The sequence below is a fragment of the Aquarana catesbeiana genome, linkage group LG05 (assembly GCF_042186555.1).
Source record: "Aquarana catesbeiana isolate 2022-GZ linkage group LG05, ASM4218655v1, whole genome shotgun sequence".
Classification (NCBI taxonomy): Eukaryota; Metazoa; Chordata; class Amphibia; order Anura; family Ranidae; genus Aquarana; species Aquarana catesbeiana.
The window spans coordinates 599,758,109-599,785,878 of NC_133328.1; the positions used below are offsets into that span (position 1 = coordinate 599,758,109).

At 42.0% G+C, this 27,770-nt stretch overlaps 1 protein-coding gene across 1 annotated transcript in view; it reads right to left on the bottom strand.

The window, feature by feature from the left end:
• Positions 1 to 2,522: 2,522 nt before the first annotated feature.
• Positions 2,523 to 27,770, bottom strand: part of RAD21 (RAD21 cohesin complex component) — a 58,419-nt gene continuing 33,171 nt past the window's right edge. Inside the window, exons 6-14 of the mRNA XM_073632174.1 lie at positions 23,944 to 24,147; positions 23,167 to 23,295; positions 22,928 to 23,050; positions 22,582 to 22,805; positions 22,350 to 22,497; positions 17,090 to 17,265; positions 16,840 to 16,974; positions 14,640 to 14,723; positions 2,523 to 12,007 (exon numbers count right to left, since the gene is read on the bottom strand). Coding sequence (XP_073488275.1) covers positions 11,816 to 12,007; positions 14,640 to 14,723; positions 16,840 to 16,974; positions 17,090 to 17,265; positions 22,350 to 22,497; positions 22,582 to 22,805; positions 22,928 to 23,050; positions 23,167 to 23,295; positions 23,944 to 24,147 — 1,415 coding nt within the window. The 3' untranslated portion in view covers positions 2,523 to 11,815. The remainder of the gene's footprint in view (positions 12,008 to 14,639; positions 14,724 to 16,839; positions 16,975 to 17,089; positions 17,266 to 22,349; positions 22,498 to 22,581; positions 22,806 to 22,927; positions 23,051 to 23,166; positions 23,296 to 23,943; positions 24,148 to 27,770) is intronic.

Consider the following 27,770-nt stretch of genomic DNA (forward strand, 5'->3'; position numbering starts at 1 on the left):
GGGAGGAGACTTCTGGCTCCTCCCTGATAATTTAAGTGTGTGCCCCTGTTGTGTTGTCTGATTGAATCCAGATTGGATAACTCTCTCCAGTAGGCTCAGCCAACAGTGAGGATGTTGCTCAGGAAATTAGACTCCTCTGACAAAGTACCCAACACAGACATGGTGCCTAGGACCCCTGAAACTATTCTGCCACAAAAACTAGAGCAATAACACCTTGATCCGGAAGACTCAAGTGGGTCTGTAGAGTGACACAGGGAGGTTGGAAGAGGTGAGAAACTGAGGGTGCACGGAGGACAACTCAAGTTTGCACCCTGGGATACCACCTCCTGCACCTAAGTGTCTGACATGCAGGTTTTCCAAATGCTTGCAAAGGTTAATGCCCCTTTTCTGAAAAGTAGGGCACACCTTCATGAAGGGGAAGGGTTGTCTGAGGATTTGGCAAATTGAGTGCCAGATTTGCAGATGCACTGGAAGTCTTGATGTGGAGGTTGAGGGAGTGAGGAAAATGAAAAGGCCACTTAACATACAGACAGGGAGAAAACTTTGTAGTCTGTTCCTTAAGACTTCCGTTGAGGAAGATGGGTGCTCTCTTGCCATCTTGATGTTAACAGCCGGTCCAAAGAGGCATCAGTTGAAGGCCATGCAGATGCTTTTTGCGCAATGGTTAAAAGGTTACCAATTACCACCACATGCATTAGAGGCTTCCAGAAAACCATTGTATAATAAGTACCAATGGTACAGCCATCTGTGCCACATGTTTAATAAAAGACTTGGCTGCAGAAGTGATTAGATTGCTTTTAGGGGATTTCAACTAAGCAGACATGAAAAAGTAAAGACAGAGCAAGAGGATCAGGTGAAAGGCAGGAACCAAAAAAAAAAAAAAAAAAGGCTTATTGGTTGAAAACGGGTGCATCCTTCACTGATCTAGTAAACATCTAGGTAAAATGAGGCATGGCAAGATCCACAGTGGGAACAGACCACTTCTGTACAAAATCCTCAAATGGATACAAAACTAGCAAGTGCTTAATGGGAGCGATTGACTTGTCAAAGATGCTTATAATCTCCTTAGAGCAATAGATGAAAAAGCAGGTGCAAAGAAAGTCTTTGTGGTCTTAGGAGTTGTAAATAAAGGCTGGATACAGCACTAGTAGAAGCAACCATGTAATTATCTTGTTTCAGAGTGGTCCACACTGCATAAGAATCAAAACAGTTGTCTTTAATTTAGGAGTAATAAAAACTCTTCAAAAAGGTAAGCTCATCAGTCAAGGACTGTAGCAACTCAGAATCAGTCTCTGTGGCCAATGACTCAAGAAGCTACTAAGGCTAAAAGGCTTATCAGGAAAAAACCTGCAGGAGAGGGCACAGGAGCATGCTTGGGATCTGTGAGATCACAGCCAGCAAATAACTGGGTGACTTGGGCCATAGAATCTTTTATGACCATGGTGAAGACCTCAGCCAAAAAAAAGGTAGGGAATCCAGACACACCCTACAGAGCTGAGAAGAGTACTCTAAAGATGAAACAGACTCCAAAAGCCAAGGGCAACATGACTCCAGGATGCAGATATCAGCCCCCAAATCGTTGACACCTTCCACAGCAAAATTCAGCAGAAAAGTGAAAAGGCACCCAGTGGCCTTTGCAAACATTGTACCTCTTGGCGCTCGGACCAACTAGCTTACTCATTGAGTCTTCAGAGACAGGGCAAATCCAGTGTTTCTGAAAATGTAAAGCAACCTGTGGCTATCTTTTACAACAGGGATCTGCAATTAGTGGACCTCCAACTGTTGCAAAACTAAAAGTCCCATCATGCCTCTGCCTCTGGGTGTCATGCTTGTGGCTGTCAGTTTTGCTATGCCTCATGGAATTTGTAGTCCACTAATTGCATATCCCTGTTTTACAAGAACAGAGTTTGGAAAGCTCCCCATGTGAAACTTAGGTGTCAAAGGTCACCTCAAGACTATCCCAGCAACTCGTCCAGTAGGATATAGATACAGCCAAGAATGACCGCACCAGGCAGCTGCAATTAAAGAGTCAAACCTTCCAGCAGGGATGTAGAGAGTAATCCAAGAGGGGTAAAAAATAAAAAGGTTGGTCTTCAACACAGCAGAGCAAAACATGTCCATCCTCCTAAAACAAAACTGAGGCATGCAGGTAGGAGGTTTTTCCTGCACCAAGCTAGGTTTTGTCCAATCCATTATGTTCTAGCCAAATGGTAGTTTCCTAAAAACAATGCGGATACATTGAAGATTCTGTATCTTGGCATTTGTTGCCGAGAAGGACCACTGCTGAGAGCCACGGTCTTTTCTTCAGCAGCCTGACACACCATGCTGAGCGAGAGCAAAAGCATTAGCCGTGCCTATTGGAAAACTCTAGCTCAGCACGGGACAGTCTCAGAGAGCTGCAGACACTAAAAGGCGCTGGCACGTTTAGACATTTAAACAGGAAAAAAAAAAAAAAAAAAAAACAACAACTTTCCTCTAGAGCTTTACATCCAGCACTCACATCAATTATACATTACACAAGGTAAAGATCATCAAGACATTTTATTAGAAAAGTTATACATAACACAGCATTATCAACTATTTTCATGAACAATTATTCTCAAGAAGCAATGAAAACTGACTAAAATGTGACAACAGATTCATTTCTAGATTTAGAACATCCATGTTATCTACAATCTCTCTTTATACAAAGGGAAAAACTGGTTTCTGAGGCACGTCAAATAGAAAAAACAGAAAGGCGTGCTTAAAGCTTTTTTTTCTTTATTTTACATTATAATAAAAGGAATTGTGCGATACATCATTTTAAAACATAAATTAAGTTAGGGGACCACACTGGATTTGGAAATGTTATTTTTCTAGGGTCTGAAGAGTCCACCACTGCCGGATTGTGTGCAAGGAAAAACAAAAAGGCCAAGAGTGAACATGTGAGACACTGTATACATCTGAAAGTCCCACTGAAACAGCAGGTACCATAAAAAAACAAAACAAAGAAAAAAAAAAAAAAAACCACTTAATATCGTGTGCACCTTTCTAAAATGTTACCGTACAAGAACTTTGCTTTTCTGTATTTGATTTATGTTGAGTTTTAATCACACGCCTGCAGGTTTTTCTTTTACCGAAAGACCTTTTTTCATTTCTCTGGGCACAGCTGGTCTTACTGAGTCAGGGAGGTTGATTTACTAAAGGCAAATATATTGTGCACTTGCTTTAGATCTGAGGGGAAGCTCTGCTGATTTATATCGTCCAATTATTAGCCAAAATGCAGTTTATTTTACTTACATGTTCCCTTCAGCTCTAGAGCAACTGCACTTGCAGTGCACAGACTACAGTGCCTTACAAAAGTATTCACCCCCCTTGGCTTTACCTATTTTGTTACATTACAGCCTTTAGTTCAATGGTTTTTTTTTTTAATCTGAATTATATGTGACGGATCAGAACACAATAGTCTAAGTTGGTGAAGTGAAATTAGAAAAATATATACATAAAACTATTTTTCAGACATAAAAAAAATGATAATTGGCATGTGCGTATGTATTCACCCCCTTTATTATAAAGCCCATAAAAAGCTCTGGTGCAACCAATTACCTTCAGAAGTCACATAATTAGTGAAATGATGTCCACCTGTGTGCAATCTAAGTGTCACATGATCTGTCATTACATATACACACCTTTTTGAAAGGCCCCAGAGGCTGCAACACCTAAGCAAGAGGCACCACTAACCAAACACTGCCATGAAGACCAAGTAAGTAAGGGACAATGTTGTTGAGAAGTCAGGGTTAGGTTATAAAAAAAATATCCAAATCTTTGATGATCCCTAGGAGCACCATCAAATTTATCATAACCAAATGGAAAGAACATGGCACAACAGCAAACCTGCCAAGAGACGTCCGCACACCAAAACTCACAGACCGGGCAGGGAGGGCATTAATCAGAGAGGAGCACAGAGACCTAAGGTAACCCTGGAGGAGCTGCAGAGTTCTACCGGAGAGACTGGAGTATCTGTACATAGGACGACAATACGCCGTACGCTCCATAGAGTTGGGCTTTATGGCAAAGTGGCCAAAAGAAAGCCATTACTTTCAGCAAAAAACAAAATGGCACATTTTGAGTTTGCAAAAAGGCATGTGGGAGACTCCCAAAAATGTATAGAGGAAGGTGCTCTGGTCTAATGAGACTAAAATTGAACTTTTTGGCCAAAGAAAAACGCTATGTCTGGCGCAAACCCAACACATCACATCACCCAAAGAACACCATCCCCACAGTGAAACATGGCGGTGGCAGCATTATACTGTGGGGATGTTTTGCAGCAGTCGGGACTGGGAAAGTGGTCAGAGTTGAGGGAAAGATGGATGGTGCTAAATACAGGGATAGTCTTGAGCAAAACCTGTACCACTCTGTGTGATATGAGGCTAGGACGGAGGCTCACCTTCCAGCAGGACAATGACCCCAAACACACTGCTAAAGCAACACTTGAGTGGTTTAAGAGGAAACATGTACATGTGAGCCCAGACCTCAATCCAATAGAAAATCTGTGGTCAGACTTCAAGATTGCTGTTCAGAAGCGCAAACCATCCAACTTGAAGGAGCTGCAGCAGTTTTGCAAGGAGGAATGGGAAAAAAATCCCAGTGGTAAGATGTGGCAAGCTCATAGAGACTTATCCAAAGCAACTTGGAGCTGTGATAGCCACAAAAGGTGGCTCTGCAAAGTATTGACTTTAGGAGGGGGTGAATAGTTATGCACATTGACTGTTTTGTCCTATTTGTTGTTTGCTTCACAACAACAAAAAAAAAAAAAACAAACATCTTCAAAGTTATGGGCATGTTCTGTAAATTAAATGATGCAAATCCTCAAACAATCCATGTTAATTCCAGGTTGTGAGGCAAAACACGAAAAATGCCAAGGGGGTAAATACTTTTGCAAGGCACTGTATATCCCTTTAGCAAATCAGCCCCAATGTTGCTTCAGAGGTTCCTCAAATCCCAGCCAAAAGTTGACCAAAACAGAGGTTTTACAGCAGTCACCCACTGTAGAAAACGGTTTGCATTAGGACCATTACAGGGGGGGGATTGTTTACATGGGAGCCACTTTAGACACCAGTTCTCAAAAGTTCAAGCAATAGTGGAACGGGGCACACTGTATATTAAGATGGCTCTGGAAGCCTGAGGAGTCCCAATGAAGATCTTCATTTTCTTGTAACCCATACAGAACACTCAAGCTTGTTTGCAAATGTAAAATCCAGTCTTTCAATATACCCTGAAGCGTATAGGTAAATCCATTCACTTAGAGTTGAGCATTACCTAGTCAGCCTTAGAAATGAGCCCTCCCCTCTAACACCTATTCTGACTAACCTATGTAAGAAAGATCTGTATACTTACTATTTTCTGGTCTGGCCATGTGATCTCACGTCAGTCAGCACTGGCTACAGGGGAAAGGAGAGTGCTCTCAACAACCAGCCTGGGGGCAGAGATGTCACCCACTTACTATGGCTCATTCCTTGTTGAAAGATCCCCTCCTCTCCCCTGCAGCAGCGGCTGGATGACACAGGGGAGCCAGATCACATGACCGAACTGGAGCAGGCTGAAAATAGGTATATGCATCTTCCTACACAGGCTAATCAGCATAAGTGTTAGGAGGGGGTAGGGAATGTTTTTAAGACTAGTTAGTTAGCCCAGACTTCTACTTTAAGGATGCAACAGAATCCTATTTGTAATGCCAAAGCTGCTGCGAATGGAACAGAAGATAAACTGATCATTTATATTTACCTCACCAAAATTCTTAAAAGAAAATAACTTGGTACAATAAAAGTGCCTTTTTAAACCAGTAATAAAAAAACAAAAACAAAACAAAAAACAAAAAAAAAAAAAACAAAACCAAAGGAAACATACAGTTCTTTACTAAAAGCTCAACTGTTCAGCTTAAAGAGACTCAATAAAATTAAAAGTAGGATTAAAAAAAGGTTCTCTGTGAAGAACGTAAATACTCACATACTACTGAATGCCTCTGTAAAGTAGAGAATTGTCACTTGAACTCTACAGAGTGACAGATTTTGGATCCCCTACTGTTCTATCTGCCAGCACCCACTTCACTACAGGATTCAGCAATGACTTAGAAATAGGCAAAAACCACTAAGTGTAGCAGGGGACCAGAAAATCAACACAGACAGAAGTGTCAACTTCTAAAGCCCCTCCCACATGGGGCAGCGACACCAGTAGTCCATCTGCTCAGTGGGGAATCTGTCCACTGATCCCCACTGAGCAAGCAGATGGTTGGTCCATGTCTACTCCGCTCATGCAGAGCAGAGAGAGCCCATTTCCCCTATGGAGCGGTGGGTGTAAACAGACCAACCTCCCGTTTACACCAGACTTCCATCCGATCCGCCAGATTTGGGGGGGGGGGTGGATCCGCGTCTGTTTTTAGCAGATAGGATGACGGTGTCTATAAACAGACATGTGCGTTCACACCCATTACTCCATAGGGACCGATCGGGCCCGCCTGAAAAACTGACAGGTCCATTAATGTGAAAAGGGACCTTAGTGCCGATTTCTCTACATTACAGCAGCAAAGGCAGCCTTAGTAAGTATTTAATATCCTATTTACTGGAAACAATTGACATAGGCAACAGTTTAATCTTAAAACAGGAGTGTGCAGTATTAAACTTTGAAATGCGAAGTGACAAATGGAGGAAAGGTTTCTTTGAACTAAAATACTCTATGCTAAAAACATCTCAAACATGGTTTTATAATTAAGTCTTCAACTGTGCACCAACCCATAGATCATCATTTTGATTGTATGCATACAGTTGTATGCTAAACGTTCCAGTTCAGTGACTGAAGATTCCATCCTATGCCTTGTAGTACGACTCTTACACAACAAAGTTGCCTTTAGCAACAGATCTTACAGCAGACCACACAAAAAGAAAAATCTCACTGAACTTCCACACACACAAAAACATGAAGCCTTGTGTTGTCAACGATGCCAGTTTCTTGGTTGTGGAAACAAATGACCACTGCTCTGATAGAACATCCCAAGTGCAGAAATACTCCAAAATAAGTGCTAAAAGAGAAAGAGAGGAGGTCCTACCTTATAATCACAAGTCCCAGGGGCTACAACATCTTTACAGACAGCAGTCAATACAAGTCTGATATTACCAGTGAATGATTTTCTTATAGTAGCGATTTGCTCATTTAGTTGCACTGACCAGTGTAGAAATGTATAACAATTATTAGAATTAACTTTTCTTTTTTGGATCTTTAACAGTAATTTTTTGAATAGCCCAGAATTAAAGTGGATGTAAACCCAATGTCATCCTTTCTAAACTACTGCCATAGGGGTCATCCTCCTGCATGTATCTTTACCTGTCAAATGTCTCCCCTCTGTCTGTTATTAGAGCTGAAAAACGGCATATTCTGTGGGTGGGTCTGTTGTCTGGAGCTCGGTGGGTGGAGTCGTGATGTCAGCAGACTCCCCGCCCACCTCTACCCTCCCCTTGTCAATATGCATTTTCTCCTGTGTATTTCTTACACTGAACTTCTGCTATGATCTCTAACATCCAGTGAAAAGACAGGAAAGTAACCACATGACTTCAGCATGCCAAATCATGCTGAATGAGGTGTGGAACAGCCAATCCTTGCAGAGCTGCTGAAGAAAGGAGTGGGGGTGGGAATTAAAAAATACTGCCTGTGTCTTAGGCTAGTGCACGAGATATGTAAATCACCTGTCACTCACAGCAAGGGGGAGGATTTGACAAAGTTTTTCTCAGTTTGTCAAGAATTGTCTCACTGAACAATAAAAGAGGATTGCTCAGAGATGGATTAACTCTGTGTGGCAAGACTGGGCTCAAATGATAGGAAATCTTATACTCTGCAGTATGATATATATATAAAAAAAAAAAAAATAATAATTCGGGTTTACATCCACTTTAAAGAAAATCATAAATGACACAGCTGCCTCACCGAAGTAAATTTATGGACAATCTTCGATTCAAAGGCGAGAACTTCGATAGCAATTTCTTATAGGACAAACTGTACACAGTTAGCCCAGGGCTTAATAACAACCACTGTCCAGAGACAGATATTTATTTCAGATTTTTCCCGTGGCAGTAGGTGGTTATACACAAAACAATTATTCTCCAGCACAAAGCATACCAAAGGCTCACCATAGAAAAAAAAAAAAAAAAAAAAAAAAAAAGGCCAACTCCCTGCCAACATTCATCAGCTCTGCTAAGTTCTGTTTATGTGTTTAGAATGGCTTCCTCCGTGGGAACAAACATGCTGTCTGCAAAACTTCAACAGCCAATCACCTCTCTAGAATAAACTGACCTGGATGACTGCCCAATCAGTAATACTGGAAGAAAAATCTTGCCAACTCCAGGAGCCCAGGCTCATTTATTAGTGGCAGTGTTTTTCCACTGACTGGGTTGCTTTAATGCAATCCTCTGCATTATAAACAATTCTATACTAAGGGGCACCTCATGCAAGTGTAACTTGTTTCTTGTATACCTTTTAACAGGTAGATTTACATAAGGATATAGAGATTAATGTGGCTGGATTATCACCCTTGTATTTTTTTTTATTTTTATGCATTTTCCCATCAAAAAATCAATGGAAATGCATCAAAAAATGCACGAAGGTGCTAGTCAACGTGAGTCATGGCAGACGTCCATGTGTCAATACGCACGTAAACAAACCAACCATGACGGGCATTGCAACCCATGTAGAAAACGTGTGGCAATGCACATTTGATGCACGTCCACTGATTTTAATTGAAAATGCAGTAAGGAAAAAACGCACAGCTGTGAATCGAGCCAAAGGTTATCAACTTCCAACTGGTCAAATTTCAGCAGTTCTTTTACAACAATTGTATTAAAGTGATTGTAAAGGTAAAATGTTTAGCTGAGCAGTGGTGTCAAATTGGCGGCCCTCCAGCTGTTGTAGTTTCGGAACAGCTGGGAGGGTCAACAGTTTGCCACCTGTATGGCTTAATGCATTCTCTGCATTAATATATATATATATATATATATATATATATATATATATATATATATATATATATATATATATATATATATAAAAAAACACCTTTCAATGATAGCTCCCCACCAGCCCCCCCTAAACCCTTACTCAAGTATGATCTTGATCCAGCATGGTGCACATCTGCAACAGCCCCCCTTACCTCTCACAGACTTGGCTAAGCAGAGTGAGCCATTGGCTCCTGCTGTCAGTCAAAACCTGAGAGGACAGAGCCACACTGTCTGAATAGACACACACAACCCGGCTCGAAATAAACCCACACAAGAGCCTTCATTGCAAGTGGCTTGCTATGAGGGCACTTGGAAGGGAGGAAGAGACCAAAGCACCGGCAGGGGACCCCACAAATGGCAACTCCGCAGAGCAGGTAATTATACATTTGAAAAAAAGCTTTACAAACACTAACTGCCCTATGATTTAGATGTAGGAATGATCAACAGGCATTGATGGGAAGGAACTGGATTGGTTTGCAGGTTAAAAAGAAAAACTTTAAAAATTACCAAGTACCGGGTCTTAAATAATAAAGAGGTACAAAAAAGAATCATGATGTAACTTGTTAAATAATAAAACCTTCAATAATCCACCAACAGTTCATTGTGCATACACTCCCCAAAAGAAATCACCCACCAATGCAGAGGCATATATATGCTGCTGGCTGAAAGATATCCGGATGATCAGCAAGATCTATTATGAAGCCATAACAATTGTCACTCTACTTTAGCTGTGTACCCACTAGAGGAATACAAAACACCGACTTTGGGGTTCATCTATGAGGAGGATGAAAGAGAAGCTGCATTCGAGAGAATTTCAAAAAACTCTTTAAGAGCCCATACAAAATATAGGCAATGTAGTAAATCACATAAGAACTATAAGCAGTGCCAATCCCAGATAATTGCTAAGCACTGGAACACCATAGCAAACCTTTTCACACCATTGGGTGAAAAGATGAACATGCGTGAGAACACAAAGGATCTGTTTAAACATCCTCAATTACATCCATATACTGAACTCCATTTGGAACAGAATGATGATTTATATAACCATGTCAGTTTTCCAATGGGCAGAGAAACATACCAAATATTTTCTATTAATGAGACGGCAACATTTATTATTTAAATTTCTTTTAATGCCATAAAATACTAAAATGTGTATTTACAGAAATATTTTACATTTACGACTACAAAAAGCAGAATAAAAGCCAATGTAAAAAGAACCCTCAATCTGGACCACAGATGCTTAGAAGTCAAGAGACTTATCTGTACCTGCCTGTGCACACATGGTGCAAGAAACCATTCTGTAAGCCTAAACTCCAGACTTCCGGTAGACAGGTTGCATGTATGCAAAGTCAACGGACTTAAAACGATTTACTTGCATGCAGAGGAAGCAGAGTACCTAGTCACCCCTGACATCTGCAGAGCACTCATTCTAGAAACTTACAGCCATACTTAAAAGTCCACTCCCTTAACAGTCAACAAAACCATTTCCACCCCAATTCTGCATGGTTTATCCATGTTACAGAAAGGATATAAATTCAATGATTATGTAGTGTAGGGGTAAACCTCACACATATACATTTGCAATTTGGTTATCCAAGATAGTGAAGGCCAACACAGGCGAAATGGAAATCTGATTTTTCTAGCCAAATCCTGATTTTTTTGACAGCAAACATACACTCTATTCTACATATGAATCGTATAGAAGAGAGGCATTTATAACTATTCTTACTTACTGCTGTGCTAAGCTGTGTACATGGTAAATTACAACAGGAGAATGGAATTCCCAAATTATCTAACAAATTGTAGATCAATAATTTAGCTGCAGACTGGAGCAAAGAAAACAAAGTCCAATTTTTAAAATCCGATACTTCAGTTAAGGACAGACACTGATGGCCGAATATCTCATTTTATCACTACTCTCACTTCCTGCTGCACTAAAAGAAAATTGCCAAGAAATTATCCTTTTGTTGCCAACATGTAGGCAGATCTGGATACCTGAAGCACAGGAGAACTTGTAACCATACGTCATGTAATATAGGCAGGCGGTCATTGTTTACTTGCTTAAAATGCAAGTTGCCTGGCAACTTCAATTCAATGAAAATTGGTTACCGACCTGAACAAGCATCCAGATAAATATTTTTGTAAGAAATCCTTTTTCAGCTTACTTGTTTCATGGTCAACCTCAAAAATTGCAGGAATAGGGTAACCATGACAACCAGATACCTAGTACATTTTGAAGAAAAAGCTCAGCCTGGCAACCTAAAAGGTTTCTCTCATGACAGGTTCCTTTAACCTTCCAGGATCTAGTTGTAAAGGCTGCACACTGCAGCTGGCAAATGCAAATTTCACTTCAGTGCAGGAACCTAATCCTGGCTACAGGTGGTGGCTATATAACATTTAAGAACATACTTTACGCATTCATCAATGCAATACTGCACACAACTGCCCGATAGTCTCACTCTATTCTTTTACTCCAGAAATGTTGTAATGAGTTGGTTGGAGAGAAAAAAAAAAAAATAGTAATTCTCCCACCCACCCCAAATCCACATTTATAACCCATAAAAATATAGAAGTTACATTTAAAGAAAAATAAAAAAAGGGACAAACTGTACATATATTAAAATAACCATGCCCAATAAAACGCCAGTAGGGAGATGACCAGCATGACATGGTTTTTTGACCAGCTTGATGTTGTGATAAGCCTCTAGTACACGGCTCTGCCATGCAAGATCCAGCATAGAGGTTCATAGCATGTGGTGAGGTCACTTGCTTAAGCTGGAGGGAGAAGCAAGTCAGACCACGTGAAACCTTGGGCCTGGTGTGGCAATGATGTCACTGTATGGTTCCTCCTGTGTCAGCTCAATCGCTTGTTGCTTTTTAAGGACCAGAAAACTGTAGAATTTTGCTGCGGCTTGCTTGCGGTTTGTATTTCGGCACAGGTCAAGCAAACTAATAGATTCAGCGCCCGTTCTGGCCAAGACTCTCTGTAAAAAAAAAAAAAAAAAAAAAAAAAAAAAAAAGTGAGGAAAATAAATCTCATGGTACCAATAGATAGAACCAAATGCTAGATTAGTCTAATATTGCGTCAAAGATTTTCCCACACTATACAAAATGACATCTCCTAACCCTACCACACTTTAGATAAAACAGGGAAACCCCCCCCCCCCCCCCCCCCCCCCCACAAAGCACTTAGGTAGGGAAGGATTATACCCTCAAGTAGTGTCTCCCCTCCTGGGGAAAGTCACCCTATGGGGGGGATTTTCCAAAACTGGTGCACACAGAATCTGCTGCAGGTGTACAAAGTAACCAATCAGCTTCTAGGTATTATAGTCAAAATGTAATTGAACAAGCTGAAGTTAGAAACTGGTTACTATGCACAGCAGCACCAGATTCTGTGTGCACCATGTATAATAGAAAAAAAAAAAAAGAAAAAAAAAAAAGGGCTTGGTGGCTTCACATAGTTTAATACCCACTTCTGCTGCACTGCCAGCCCTTGAGGTAGTGAAGCTAAAACTGCCAGGTGGAGAAAATAAATAAATAATTCTTCAGAATCCAAAGCCTCCAAGAATATATATTTCCCCCTGCTGTGCACTGCTCCTCTAGCAGGCCCCTACAGGACACAGTAGTGAGGCAGGGTTGGCAGAAAAGAACTAAGGAATGCAGCAGAAGAATCCCACACTCTTGAAAGTAGTGGATTCTGAAAATTCTTCTGGTTTCTTCTCCCTGCCAGGACTCACCAGAGCCCACAAAACCAGGAAGCTGAATATACAAATAACTGTTCTAGAGTAAGACCTCTGGCTATGTGCAATACGTGCCTCCATACTGGTTTGTCATAGTTGCGACTTGGAGCCGATTGTCCCATCTACATAACCCATCAGCCGACCAGTCATGTACCTGGTACGTCACCAGTCTTCAAGTGGTTGTACCGGGATGTTGCCTGTAGCTGCAGACATCACCACGGTACAGTTTTTCTTTAGAGCCGGTGTTCTGTCGAGAAGTGCCCATCTATCGAATAGTGCCCGGGTGGGACTGCGCATGTGCCGCACGGAGCCGCAGAACAGCTGAGTTTACGGTCAGCTGTTGTCTCACGTGGCCGAGACACGTTCATGTAGGTGAGGGATGGATATTTACATGAAGGGGCAGATATTTCAATGATGGGCATTGCTGGGGAGGAATTTGTATCGATGGGCAAAGAAATCTGCAAAAGAAATCTTTATCTGCTATTCATTTTGAACGCTTGCGGGGCATGTTTAATCAATTGAAGGGCAGCTTTTTCTAAATTACATAAAGATTTCTTTTAGCAAATTTGTTTGGCCATCGATAAAAATTCCGCCCCCAGCACTGCCCATCATTGAAATACCCGCCTCCTTCATGTAAATATCCGTCCCTCACCTACATGAACGTGCCTCGGCAACGCGAGACAACAGCTGATCTTAAACTCAGCTGTTCTGAGGCTTCGTTCTGCGCACGAGCAGTTCCGGCCAGGCATTTTGATAGGGGCACTTCGACAGAACACCGGCTGTCCGCTCTCTTGTAACACTAATCAGAGCAGCCAATTAGCCACTCGATTGCAAGCAGCAGGAAGATATGTGCCACCCTCTGCAGCTTGCTCAAACTCAGGCATTTTTAAAAAAAAAAAAAACTCAAAAGCATTTGAAAACACAGATCTTATTGTTTTGAATGCATTTAAAGTGCCCAGTTAACCACATTAAGAGTACCTGTCACATGCCCATTTGTCACAATGAAGTTCACATTCTTGTGACAGCAAGAAAAAAAAATAAAGTAAAGCAACAGTGTAAAAATAAAATTTTAGTTACCACACGAATGTCAGATTGAGGGCAGTAATTCTAGCACTAGACCTCCTCTGTAAATCTAAAGCAGTAACCAGTAAAGGCTTTTAAAGGGTTGCCTATGGATAGTAACATATGCACAGGCGTGCGCAATTTTAAAGCGTGACATGTTTGGCATCCATTTTTTCGGCATAACGTCTTTAATGTTCTACAAAAAAATTGTGTTACGTATTGTGTCTTTTGCATTACAATTAAAAAAAAGCAGATTTTTTTTCCCAATAAATTGCATTTGAAAAACTGCTGTGCAAAAAAAAAAAAAAAAAAAAGTAAAACCCACCAATTTATTCTATAGGGCCTCCACTATAAATAAAACAAACGTTTAAGAGTTCTAAGCAATTCTAGCGAAAAAAACCCCAAAAATGATTTGTTACATGTGAACAAAAATTGCCAGAAAAGCCTGGTCCTTAAGTGGTTACTTTGGAGCCAACTGCCCCATTTACATAAAGATCACTTCAGATTCATCTAAACTTAGAAGGTAAGGTACAGTACATGCAGACACTGTCATGTGCTTTTGATATTTATTTCCGGTCAACAGGTTTACATCAAGTCTTTTGTTTTGTAAACTGAAGTACCTTTTAAAGCAACCTTACAGATGGCAACTTCACTAGAGCAGGAAAAAAAAAAAAATGCACACAGCTTAATGCAAATTCTATACTTTGCAATCAACTGTGTTCCCTAAAGATAAATCATCAATGGACTGCTGACGCCAGCAAGGGAAGCAGTTGTGATCCAATGTTGTTTGGGGGAAAGGGAAGTGGTGCAGTACCTGAAGACCGTGCAGCATCTGTTGAGTCCTCTTGTTCCACCTTCTCTCTTCCTGGTCCTGCTCAGTCCCCGTGGCATCTTCCTCCTGCAGCAACAATCACAGCACTTAGTGAAACAGCTGCAAGCAGTGATTAATATTCATAGGATAACAAGTGAAGGGGAAAATGAATTCATATTTTTCAATATCCCATCCTAAACTACCTGCTCATCTGATACACAGCAAATGAGTCTCCTGTCTCTGCGCTAAGAAAATATTCAGCAAAGCAGATTTTTTATTGAGATGTTAAAATCACAGATGTTTTTGTTGGCTGGTGAGGGAAATTACGATGTACCATTGTGTCCTTTCAGCAAGGCAAACAGAAGCAAGCGACCTCAGTGCCAGCTTCCGAGCCATGTTGTATATATTTAAACAGTCATTTACAGATGAAGCCAAACTTTGTACAATACGGAGGACTGAGGGCAAGTAATCAACAAGGCAAACAAGTGTAGAAATCAAAAAGCAATTAAAAGAACAAAGTGGATGAGTGACAATTAATGTATGTGCATCAATGCCTCTTGGGGACAAAACTTAAAAAAAAAAACAAAAAAAAAAAAAAAAACACAACAGGAAGGATTTTTGAACATCTTAAAATAGCTAAAGGCAACTTTTATTTTTTTTTTTTAGCTTTGGAGTGGAGATGGATTAGGATACTGGTCAGGTTTGTATTGCTGCCTTTGCCTGTTAGTGAGATTAACACCAGCCAGCGCTTCTGGCAGCTGATCATAGAGCCCAGCAAAAACCAGATCGGCTTCCTTTGGCTCTATGATTTATTACCCCGGAAGTGATGTCACCCAGATGTAAAAACCGCCATTTTTAAAAATCAAAAGCATTTGATCTCGCTGATTTTATGGAGAGATCTGGGGGTCTCTACCAAGGAGTACCTGTCACATGCCTATTGCTGTCACAAGGGATGTTTACCTGAGACTTAAAGAATAAAAGTGATAAAAAAAAAAAAAAAATGCTAGAACAGAATTCAGTGAATGAATGACGTGCCAGTGTGGGTGCAGCCCCACCGTTTTTAAATTGTGACTGCAGGTGTGGGGAGAGAATCCCCCATCCACTGTTACAGCGAGGAGGGATTGGTAGGAGAGGATGCAGGAGCTGGAACATGTAACATGTTTCAAAGGCGAACTTAGCCTTTAATTTATACCCAAAACAAAAAAAAAACAAAAAAAAATACTGCAGCTTACTAATCCTGGACGTAAATCCTCTCCTATACCCAGTGAAGTGAATAGCCTCCGATGATACACAGGGATGAAACAAATATCCCTACATAAGTTTTATTTGTATATCTACGGTCTTCAGTTTTATATAATGTTTAGAAAGTGTTAGAGATTTTTTTTTCTTCCTGTTACAGCTGTGGGAGTGGAGTCTTGCCATACACTGTGACAGCTGACTGGAGGAAAGGCAGCTGAACTTTATTTAATCAGAGGCACTTTAAATGATGGCAGGTGTGTACTGGCTCCTATTTAACATTAGTTGGAATGCGATTGCTTAATTCCGAACACAGCTACATCCCCAGTTATAGAAGGCTGTGCACGCTTATGTAACCACATTTTATTTTTTTACTTCTCCACCCCCCAAGATTTCAGTTTGTTTTTCAATTGAGTTGTATAGTTTATAGGTCACATTAAAAAGTCGGAAAAAGCTCTGAAATGATTTATCTTTGTCTCAATTTTTTACATCACAGAAACCTGACATTTTAACAAGAGTGTGTAGACTCTCTATATCTACTGTAGGGCCAAAAAGAGCTTTGGCTGCACTTCACATTTAGCCTGGGTTCACACTAGCGCGATCTCAGAGATCGCATGCGATTCGCACCCGCACCGCAGGTGCCGATCACATGCGTTTTCTGAGCAATGTAAATTTAGCCAGTTGTATGGCTCGCATTAGATTCGCACAGAAAATAGTGCAGGGACTTGTTTTTCCCTGCATTAGAATCGGATTCCATGGGTGTTCACACAGTTCACACTACGATCTGTGAACTAAACTGGGGGTGTCATAATGACACCTGCAGCAGTTCGCACAAGGCAGTATGAACTGCCTGTGGGAGAGGAGCGATGGGGAAACTGGTGCTGGAATCACACTGGTTCCCACACTAGTGTGAATCCAGGGTTAGGGTTTAAAAAATATATTGTAAAAGGAAAAGTTCATAAGTTACCTCCTCTTCCTCATCCTCCTTGTCTTTTTCCTTCTCTGGTAGAAGATTGAGCTCTGGAATTAGCTCACTAAGGGTCTGAGGTTCCTCTGGTGGAAGTTCCACAGGTGGCATCTCTATCTGAGGCTCTGGTTCTTGCTGCACAAAAAATAAATAAAATTAGAAACATGCAAGCATTGGAGGAGGAGGTGGGGATACAAAAAGGGACTGAAATGAGCTTCATATGCCAAAATGAAAAGCAAGCAAGACTTACAGGAATCAATGGCTCTGGTTCCATCTGTTGAGAGTCACGCTTCACACCTTGCTGCTGCTGCGGCGGTGGCGGCTGAGGAGTTGGTGGTGGTGGCATTATAGTTTCATCCAGCTGAGTTCTGCTTCCCTCCATCATAGACTCCTGCAATCTACTGGCTTCTTCCAATATGGGTTGGTCTGGAAATAAAGACGTTGACTCCATGACATAGCAAGTTATCAAAGTTACACCAAAAATGACTAACAAGGCTTCATCTGCACTCAGCACTGCAAGTATTGTGCTGAAAAAAGAAAAGCTGTGGGGAGGGAAGAACTCCAGCAATTGCAATAGTTTTAAAAATCTGCTGGCTTATAAGGTCTTAGGTCAAACAAGGTGTATGACACCTTGTGGACTTATTTACCAAGTAGAAATGAAAGCGCCTGCAAAGATGAGCCAGTGGCACTATATCTAAATATCGGACATGGCAGCCTGTCTGTTCAGGCATTTTTATTTCAACAGGAAGAGGAACTTTCTCAAAAATGTTATAATAAAAAAAAAACAAAAAACAAAAAAACAAAACACAGAACAGTGGTTAATACTAAAAGAAATCATTCAAAAAAAATAAAACGCACAAAATTTGGGTACAGTGTTGCACTATGGAGTAATTGTCAAATTATCACAGCACGGAAAACAAGGGTCAGGTAACAAAGGGTATTAGAGGCTGGTACTTAGATGGTTAAAGCCTGATACGCAAGGCATGCATATCCAGACCTGTCTGGCCTGTACAGACCGCAAAGTCAGATATTTAGATGAAGTGCCACAGGCTTGTACTTTGTGTATGACTCCCTCTTTGTTTCTACTCGACAAACAGCACAACTGAGTGGGGATGCACCCTTGAGAATGCACCCAATGGGGGACAAAGGGAAAAAAAAGGCAAGCTTGGTGCAGCATAGCTACTATTGATACTTTTATTTACGATTTACATTTTTAACAAGTGCCGAGAATTCAACCATCACTATGCTTCAGGAACGTGACATTCAGATCTCAGCAACAAAAGCTGCAGAGTATTGTCCAGCTGCCCTTACCTCTTGCTCAATCACAGAAGGTTTTTGTATTATGGGAACCATTCACAAAATACTAACTATTCTGCGACTGGACAGCGGTGGGGAAAGGCAGATAGTCACAGCAGATGCACCTCTCCTGTCAAAGCACTGGGACTAAAACAGCTGTACTTCCTGCACTCAGCAAATCGTGCATTAGTGGTTGCAAACCTCATATATGAAATATGAACAAAACATATCCCTCTATAGTGTGTACTTGTCTCAATTAAGAGCACCAAGTGTATTTTCTGTCTGATGCCTCCTCCTTCCTCTGCCACCAGCATGAGTCACTTCTGATAGGACCTCTTTAATGTGAGATCTGGGGTCAAAAAGCCCTCAGATCTCACATTTACACTTCAAAGCAATAAAAAAAAAAAAGGCTGTTGGGCGGAAGTGACGTTTGACATCATCCAATGGTATGGAGTCGAGTGGAGGCCATCTTCCCTCACTAGACTTCCTGCCTACCAGGGGATAGGATCAGATCCACCGCTACTGACAGATCCGGTAAGCGACAGAGACAACCGGGACGCAGGCACCTCTTCCGACGCCGATAAAAGTGATCTTGTGGCAAATCTGCTGCTGAGACCACTTTGATCTTAAAGCGGACTACCCGCTGTTGAAAAAAATACTGGGGTATTGCCAGCCATCTGCTGTCATAACCCCGATATTTTTAAAAACAGTGGGCGGTCCCCTTTCATATAAAAGTGGTCTCTGCGACAGAGTCGCCGCAAGATCACTTTTAATCTGGGGCGGCAGAGGGCGGTCTTTTGGACCCCAAGTCTCACATTAAAGAGGTCCTGTCATGCTTTTTTTCTATTACAAAAGGGGATGTTTACAAGTGACCAAAACATTTTTTTGTAAATGAACAGTGTAAAAATAAAAAAATTATTTTACTTTAAAAAAAAAAAAAATTTTGCCCACTTTTATTCTTATTACAAGAAATGTAAACCTCTCTTGTAATAGAAAAAAAGCATGACAGGACCTCTTTAATGTGAAATCTGGGGTCAAAAAGACCTCAGATCTGACATTAAGACTTAAATGCAATAAAAAAAAAAAAAAAAAAAAAAATTTAAAGCACCCCGTCCCGCCGAGCTCGTGCACAGAAGCGAACGCATCAGCAGGTCACGCCTGCATATGTAAAACAGTGTTCAAAACGCATGCAAAGTATGGCCATGATCGTTCAAATGAGAGCAATAATGCTAGCAAAAATCCTCCAACTCAAAACTGGTAACCTGTAGAAATTTTGAAGCATGAGATGTGGGTATCAACTTACTCGGCGTAACATTATCTTTCACAATATATAAAATTTATATATATAAAATTTATATATATATATATATATATATATATATATATATATATATATATATATATATATATATACACACACACACACACATACACACAAACATTTATTTTTTGTGCTTCTAAGAAATTTTTTTTTTTTTTGCTAGAAAATTATTTTTTTAAAGACCAGAGTACTTTTTGCGATTCGGCACTGCGTCGCTTTAACTGACAATTGCGCGGTCGTGCGACGTGGCTCTCAAACAAAATTGATGTCTTTTTCCCACAAATAGAGCTTTCTTTTGGTGGTATTTGATCACCTCTGCGATTTTTATTTTTTGCGCTATAAACAAAATAAGAGCGACAATTTTGAAAAAAAAAACGCATTTTTTACTTTTTGCTATAATAAATATCCCCCAAAAATATATATAAAAAACATTTTTTTCCTCAGTTTAGGCCGATACGTATTCTACATATTTTTGGTAAAAAAAAAAAAATAAATAAAAAATAAAATCGCAATAAGCGTTGATTGATTTGCGCAAAAGTTATAGCGTTTACAAAATAGGGGATAGTTTTATGGCATTTTTATTAATTTTTTTTTTTACTAGTTTTGGCGGCGATCAGCGATTTTTATTGTGACTGCGACGTTATGGCGGACATGTCGGACATTTTTGGGACCATTGTCATTTATACAGCAATCAGTGCTATAAAAATGCATTGATTCCTGTGTAAATGACACTGGCAGTGAAGGGGTTAACCACTAGGGGGCGGGGAGGGGTTAAGTCAGTACTAGGGAGTGTTTTCTAACTGTAGGGGGGTTGGGCTGTGTCTGTCAGTACACTGATCTCTGCTCCTGATAACAGGGAGCAGAGATCGAGTGACACTGTCACTAGCCAGAACGGGGAGATGCTGTTTACATCAGCATCTCCCCGTTCCTGCTCTCCGTGAGACGATCGTGGGTATCCCCGCTGCGATCGAGTCCGCGGGACCCAACTCACGGAGCTCCCGGCCGGCGCACGCAATGACACGGTGGGAAATTCAAATGGTCGTATATATACGCCCATTTGCCCAGCCGTGCTATTGTGCCGACGTACATAGTCGTGCGCCGGCCCTTAAGTTGTTAAAGAGGTTGTAAACCTCCAAAAAACAAAGAAAAAACCAAACCCTGAAAGACCAAAAAAGTATAATGAGCTAGTATGCATCACTAGCTCATTATGAAATTTACCTTACCTTAGAATGATGCACTGAATCAGCGCCGGTACAACACAGACAGGGCCGACGTCTTTCCCGGAGTTAAATTCCGGGTTCGCATGCTCCGGCGCTGTGATTGGCCAGTGCCGCGATGACGTCACTCTCACGCACACGCAGGAGCTGGCGGTCACGGCACGGGCCCTGAAGAAACAGCTCGAGCGGGCCGTTCCTTTAGTGCACATGCGCCGACGTATATTAGTAAGTATCTGCTAAACAGTGCAAGTTTAGGAGATATTTACAGTACCTAGAGGTAAGCCTTAAAGTCTTCCTCTTATTACCTGTAGGTACAATTAAAAAAGGAATACTTTACTTCCTCTTTAACCACTTGTCTACTGAGCACTTTCACCCCCTTCCTACCCAGGCCAAATTTTCAGCTTTCAGAGCTGTTGCACTTTGAATGATAATTGCACAGTCATGCAACACTGTACCTAAACCAAATTTTTTTTGAGACAGCTTTCTTTTGGCAGTATTTAATTACCACTGGGGTTTTTATTTTTTGCTAAACAAAAGGAAAAAAACAAAAAAAGTTGTAAATACCGTATTTATCGGCATATAACACGCGCCGGCGTATAACACGCACCCCAAGTTTAGGAGGGAATTTTGAGGAAAAAAAAAAAAACTTACATTAAAATGCCCATCAATGCAGCATTCTGTCCATGTGCAGCCTTACCCCAGTGCAGGTTTGCCCGTGCAGCTTTGCCCCAGTGCAGGTTTGTGCACTCACCGCCGACATACACAGCCGTGTGTAGATTCAAATATGGCGCCGAGACTGCAGGGATTCGTCGGAGCCGAGATACACATACCCGAGTGTTCTCGGCTTTTTTCGGCGCCGCTCACAGTCCCGCCCTATGATGGACATAACACAGGTCCAAGGGCGGGACTAGGCGTGACGGCGGTGCCGGAAAAAGCCGAGAACACTCGGATATGTGTATCTCGGCTCCGACGAATCCCTGCAGTCTCGGCGCCATATTTGAATCTACACACGGCTGTGTATGTCGGCGGCGATCGCTCCGATCACACAAAATCGGCGGGGATCGGCCTATAACACGCACCCACGATTTTCAGGGGAAAAAAGTGCGTGTTATATGTCAATACGGTAAGTAATTTTTCTCCTGCACTGATGCAATGTATTGTATTTAAATCCCCACTGTTTTTTTTTACAAAAAAAAAAAAAAAAAAAAAAAAAAAAAAAAAAAGACAATTTTGAAAAAGTTTGTAAAATAAGTAATTTTGCTCCTTCACTGATGAGGCTGCACTGGTGGGCACTGACGATCACTGCCCCGATTATCAGTGTAGATGTTCCCTGTGTCGATTTGCTGGTTATCGGCTTTCCTCGCCAGCATGAGAGGATTGCCAATAATTGGCAAATCCTGTTTACATTTGATCACGCGGAAAAGAGCTGCAGTGATTGGCTTTTTACCACAGTCTGATCAGCTGCGATTACTGCCAATGTGCTACATGGGGGAGGGGGGGGGGGGCGCAGGCAGCATGAGCACAGGACGACGTCCTACGACGGCCTCCTGGCCGAGTGCATCCATGTCATTCAGCTACAGCGCGGTTGTGAACAGCTTAATCATTACATAAACCATCTGACTAACTGCATTTGCTACGAGTGGCGTTCTGAACCACAGAATAGGGCAAACACTTACCAATAACTTCCTGTTGTCTCATTTCCTCTCTTGGAACTTCCGGATTCTCAAATTCCTTCAGGAACTCATCTAAATTATCAGCTTCGCCACCTTTTTTCCTCTTTCTGAGCTCATCAGCTACCAGAGGTGTGAGGCAACGTGTAAACAGCTGTTAACAGAGAACAGAAGGAGCATATTGAATGCGTTCTTACTAATTAATGCCAACTACAGGTTCTAATTTTGGGTCTCTTACCTTCAGGAGCCTAGGGTTCCACAAAGGCTGAGCAGGAAGTGAGAAAAGTTTTTCCACACCTCCAGTCTCTTTCCACATCATCAGTTTCTTGGTTGGAGGTGCCAGGTCCAGAGTTGTTACAATATCAGAGTAGTCGCTCAGCTGTGCACGAATGGTTTTGCTGTCCAACTCCTTCACACTGTCCACAATCAGCTTTCTCTTCCTCTTGGCCTTAGTTTCCTTGACTAAAAGATGCAAAGACCGACCGTTAACACAGGTAAATATATATATATGAAATGCTTCTAAGTTCCAAACATACTGGAAAGAACATGTTCTAAGCATTTTCCAAATACAAAAAAGGATTCACCTGTAATATCAATTGGCTCCAGAGCAAAAGCCTCCTCCTCATTTGGGACCAAAGTAGTCTGATCAGTCATAGTTGGCAGAGGCTCCACAGGATCCACAGAATCAGGGCTGTCTGCCCCCCCAACTGGAGAGAAATAGTGTATATTAATGAAAACAGATAAACAGGGACAAGCATTAGAGAATGCAGAAAATTTGGCACACTTTATGCCATTGTAGACAGTCTTCTGCTGAATTACTTACGGGATACATTATCATCGTCGTCCAGATCGTCATCATGTGGGGGCTGTTCAGGCATTGCGATACCTTCTTCTGGAAGCGTGGGTGGGTCATCAAAGATACCCCCGCCACCATCACTTATAAGCTTGTCATCTGGTAGAATAAAGTGACAGTGAGTACAGATTCTGTGAACAAATGCATACACTGCGATCGTTTAGCATCCCTGCACCAACATCCATCAGACTCCTACATGCCACTCCCTGTACAATTCATAAAAGGATAAAGAGGATGCACCAGCTTTCTGCTTTTTTTTTCAAAATAGTTAACAGAATGGAGAACCGTTTTCGGCAATACTGTCCTTCCTAAGGTTCACAAAAAAAAAAAAAAAAAAAAAAAAAAAAAAAAAAAAAAAAAAAAAAAAACACACCTTTATTAATTTCTTTATTCATACTCCATTCGTCTCATTGACCAATGTCATAAAAATAGGGATTGAAACAGAGTTGCCACCAGAAAAGTGGGGAAATCTTCGCAGACACTCGTTCTAGTGGCATATATTTAGGAGGTGTTTACTTCAATTTAAAGAGATTGCAGGGGAAAAAAAAAAGGAGATCTCCCGAAAGGCAGACATGGTAAAAAATATTGTAAGAAAACAAAAAACATGTACATCCAAGAGGGTTTATCCATGCTGTGTACACTATCCAAAATGGGAATGGGGAAAAAAATAAATTAAAAAATCTGGCTTTAGATACACTTTAAATAGCTATTGGCAATGACTTTATCACACGACATGACAATTCATACCCAATATTCCTCCGTCATTTCCATCCCCGAAGTTGTCATCTTTGTACTGGTCATCATATTCCAAGTGGTTGCTCTTCTCGATCAGCGGGGCATCATTCTGTTCTGGCTCCAGTAACAGATTGGAGGCGCTGGTACTGACCAACATGTCATCTTCAAATGCACTGCCTTCACGCATCATCTCTCGGTCATCCATACCAAAGTCACCTAAGCAATGCAATGAAGAGTCGATGTAATTCAAATACCCGAATTAGTAAAAGCACAATTGGTGTCAAAGAAATAAGTTCAAGTGAGGGCGATAACATTTGATGGAGATCATCAGTAAGCAAGGCTCTGGGAATGTAATCCTTAAGGGGGATAATGCATCATTAGAACATTTCATCCTGCGTCTACTTAAACCTAATTTCTCCATCAACTCATCCCCTATAGCCAACACCTCTTGTATCACTTGCTCCTCTCCTAGATTGTAAAGCTGGGTACACATTGTTTCCTTTTTTGGAACTGATGGAATGAAGGAAAAAAATAAACAGATTTCTGCATCCAGGAATCCACCCCCAACTGGGACATTGTTTTCTGATAGCAAGGACACTGCGCTGTCAGAATACATTGATTAGTGCTACAGCTGCTGATCGAAGGTGGTTTTTCAACGGGTCCCATTTGACAGAAGCTGAACTAGCGATCAACGTCTGTCAAACAGGGAGGGCTACCCAAATCAAAATTAAGATGGTCCCTGCTGAACTGACCAAATTTTGATCCATGTATACCCAGCGTTAGTCCTCAAAGAGCGTCCTAACTTTCTGGTCTTAAGTGGTTTTATAACTGTACTGTCTTCCTTTATTTTTTTTAAAGCGCAAACTGTATGCACTATATAAACCTCTTATGATAATTATCAGCATTTACCATTTTCAGGGTAGGAGTGTTAAAATGGAGGGCATGCTTCTTAATATTGCAAATATTTGTTTTGCAGGCAAAACCGAATACAAAATATTTGACGCCTTTAATTATTGTCACATTTTATATTAGGGACTGTAATAACAGATGTAGTGAGTGCACGTCACGGGACAAACCAATGAATGTTAATAAACTTGACAGACACAATTGATAGGAACAGTGGTAAGACTCTTTGTTCTACCATATGTAGGAAGAACAGCCAGTGTCAGGTCATATGAATATGGCTACCCACACAGAATTAACTAAAAGCAATGTTTTTAAAATATTAAAAGGAATAATACAGTATATTCTGTGAGCACTTGTGCTTTTGAATTGTAAGCCTTTATGTGACCGATGCTTGCGATTCCATATTTGCTAATGTAATATAAAAAAAAAAAAGGGTAGATTAAGCACCAGAGGGCACACTATTTGAAAAGTTTGATTCAACCCCCCTGCTGTTAAAAAGCTTCCTCTGCAAAGAACATACAAAATATGCACCTCTCCTTCTGCCTGTACTACTGATCTACACTGTAATGAACAGAACCTACTGCCTGAAGACTCTTCAGAATCAAATACACCTGGTGTGTTTTCCTGGTCCCTCACTGTGTTCATTTGTTAAATCCAGAAACCTTCAACACCACTGGAGCCAGCGAGAGAAACGACAGTGGTCTTTTCATTAGAATGAAAACCAGTTGCCGGAGAGATGAACATTTACCATTTATTCAACAGAAAAACCTTTAGTGAGAGTGCTTTAACCACTTGCCGACCGCCTAACGTAGATATACGTCGGCAGAATGGCACGGGCAGGCAGAATCACGTATATATACGTGATCTGCCTCCCGCGGGCGGGGGGTCCGATCGGACCCCCCCCCGGTGCCAGCGGCGGTCGGCATCTGACTGGGAGCGTCGGGAGGCGAGGGGGAGACCATCCGATCGTGGCCCCCCCCTCGCGATCGCTCCCAGCCAATGGGAATCCTCCTCTGCCTGTGTGTAGTTTCACACAGGCAGAGGATGTGATGTCATCTCTCCTCGGTCTGGCAGTTTCCGTCCAGCGCCGAGGAGAGAAGACATGTAAGTGCACACAACACAAACACACAGTAGAACATGCCAGGCATACCTTACACCCCCGATCCCCCCCCCGATCGCCCCCCCAATCACCCCCCCCCCCTGTCACAAACTGACATTAGCAGTATTTTTTTTTTTTTTTCTGATTACTGCATAGTGTCAGTTTGTGACAGTTACAGTGTTAGGGCAGTGAGTGTTACCCCCCTTTAGGTCTAGGATACCCCCCTAACCCCCCCTAATAAAGTTTTAACCCCTTGATCACCCCCTGTCACCAGTGTCACTAAGCGATCATTTTTCTGATCGCTGTATTAGTGTCGCTGGTGACGCTAGTTAGTGAGGTAAATATTTAGGTTCGCCGTCAGCGTTTTATAGCGACAGGGACCCCCATATACTACCTAATAAATGTTTTAACCCCTTGATTGCCCCCTAGTTAACCCTTTCACCACTGATCACCGTATAACTGTTACGAGTGACGCTGGTTAGTTCGTTTATTTTTTATAGTGTCAGGGCACCCGCCGTTTATTACCGAATAAAAGTTTAGCCCCCTGATCGCCCGGCGGTGATATGCGTCGCCCCAGGCAGCGTCAGATTAGCGCCAGTACCGCTAACACCCACGCACGCAGCATACGCCTCCCTTAGTGGTATAGTATCTGTACGGATCAATATCTGATCCGATCAGATCTATACTAGCGTCCCCAGCAGTTTAGGGTTCCCAAAAACGCAGTGTTAGCGGGATCAGCCCAGATACCCGCTAGCACCTGCGTTTTGCCCCTCTGCCCGGCCCACCCAAGTGCAGTATCGATCGATCACTGTCACTTACAAAACACTAAACGCATAACTGCAGCGTTCGCATAGTCAGGCCTGATCCCTGCGATCGCTAACAGTTTTTTTGGTAGTGTTTTGGTGAACTGGCAAGCACCAGCCCCAAGCAGTGTCAGATTAGCGCCAGTACCGCTAACACCCACGCACGCAGCATACGCCTCCCTTAGTGGTATAGTATCTGATCGGATCAATATCTGATCCGATCAGATCTATACTGGCGTCCCCAGCAGTTTAGGGTTCCCACAAACGCAGTGTTAGCGGGATCAGCCCAGATACCTGCTAGCACCTGCGTTTTGCCCCTCCGCCCGGCCCAGCCCAGCCCACCCAAGTGCAGTATCGATCGATCACTGACACTTACAAAACACTAAACGCATAACTGCAGCGTTCGCAGAGTCAGGCCTGATCCTTGCGATCGCTAACAGTTTTTTTGGTAGCGTTTTGGTGAACTGGCAAGCACCAGCGGCCTAGTACACCCCGGTCATAGTCAAACCAGCACTGCAGTAACACTTGGTGACGTGGCGAGTCCCATAAGTGCAGTTCAAGCTGGTGAGGTGGCAAGCACAAGTAGTGTCCCGCTGCCACCAAGAAGACAAACACAGGCCCGTCGTGCCCATAGTGCCCTTCCTGCTGCATTCGCCAATCCTAATTGGGAACCCACCGCTTCTGCAGCGCCCGTACTTCCCCCATTCACATCCCCAACCAAATGCAGTCGGCTGCATGAGAGGCATTTTCTTTATGTCCTCCCGAGTACCCCTACCCAACGAACCCCCCCCCAAAAAAGATGTTGTGTCTGCAGGAAGCGCGGATATAGGCGTGACACCCGCTATTATTGTCCCTCCTGTCCTGACAATCCTGGTCTTTGCATTGGTGAATGTTTTGAACGCTACCATTCACTAGTTGAGTATTAGCGTAGGGTACAGCATTGCACAGACTAGGCACACTTTCACAGGGTCTCCCAAGATGCCATCGCATTTTGAGAGACCCGAACCTGGAACCGGTTACAGTTATAAAAG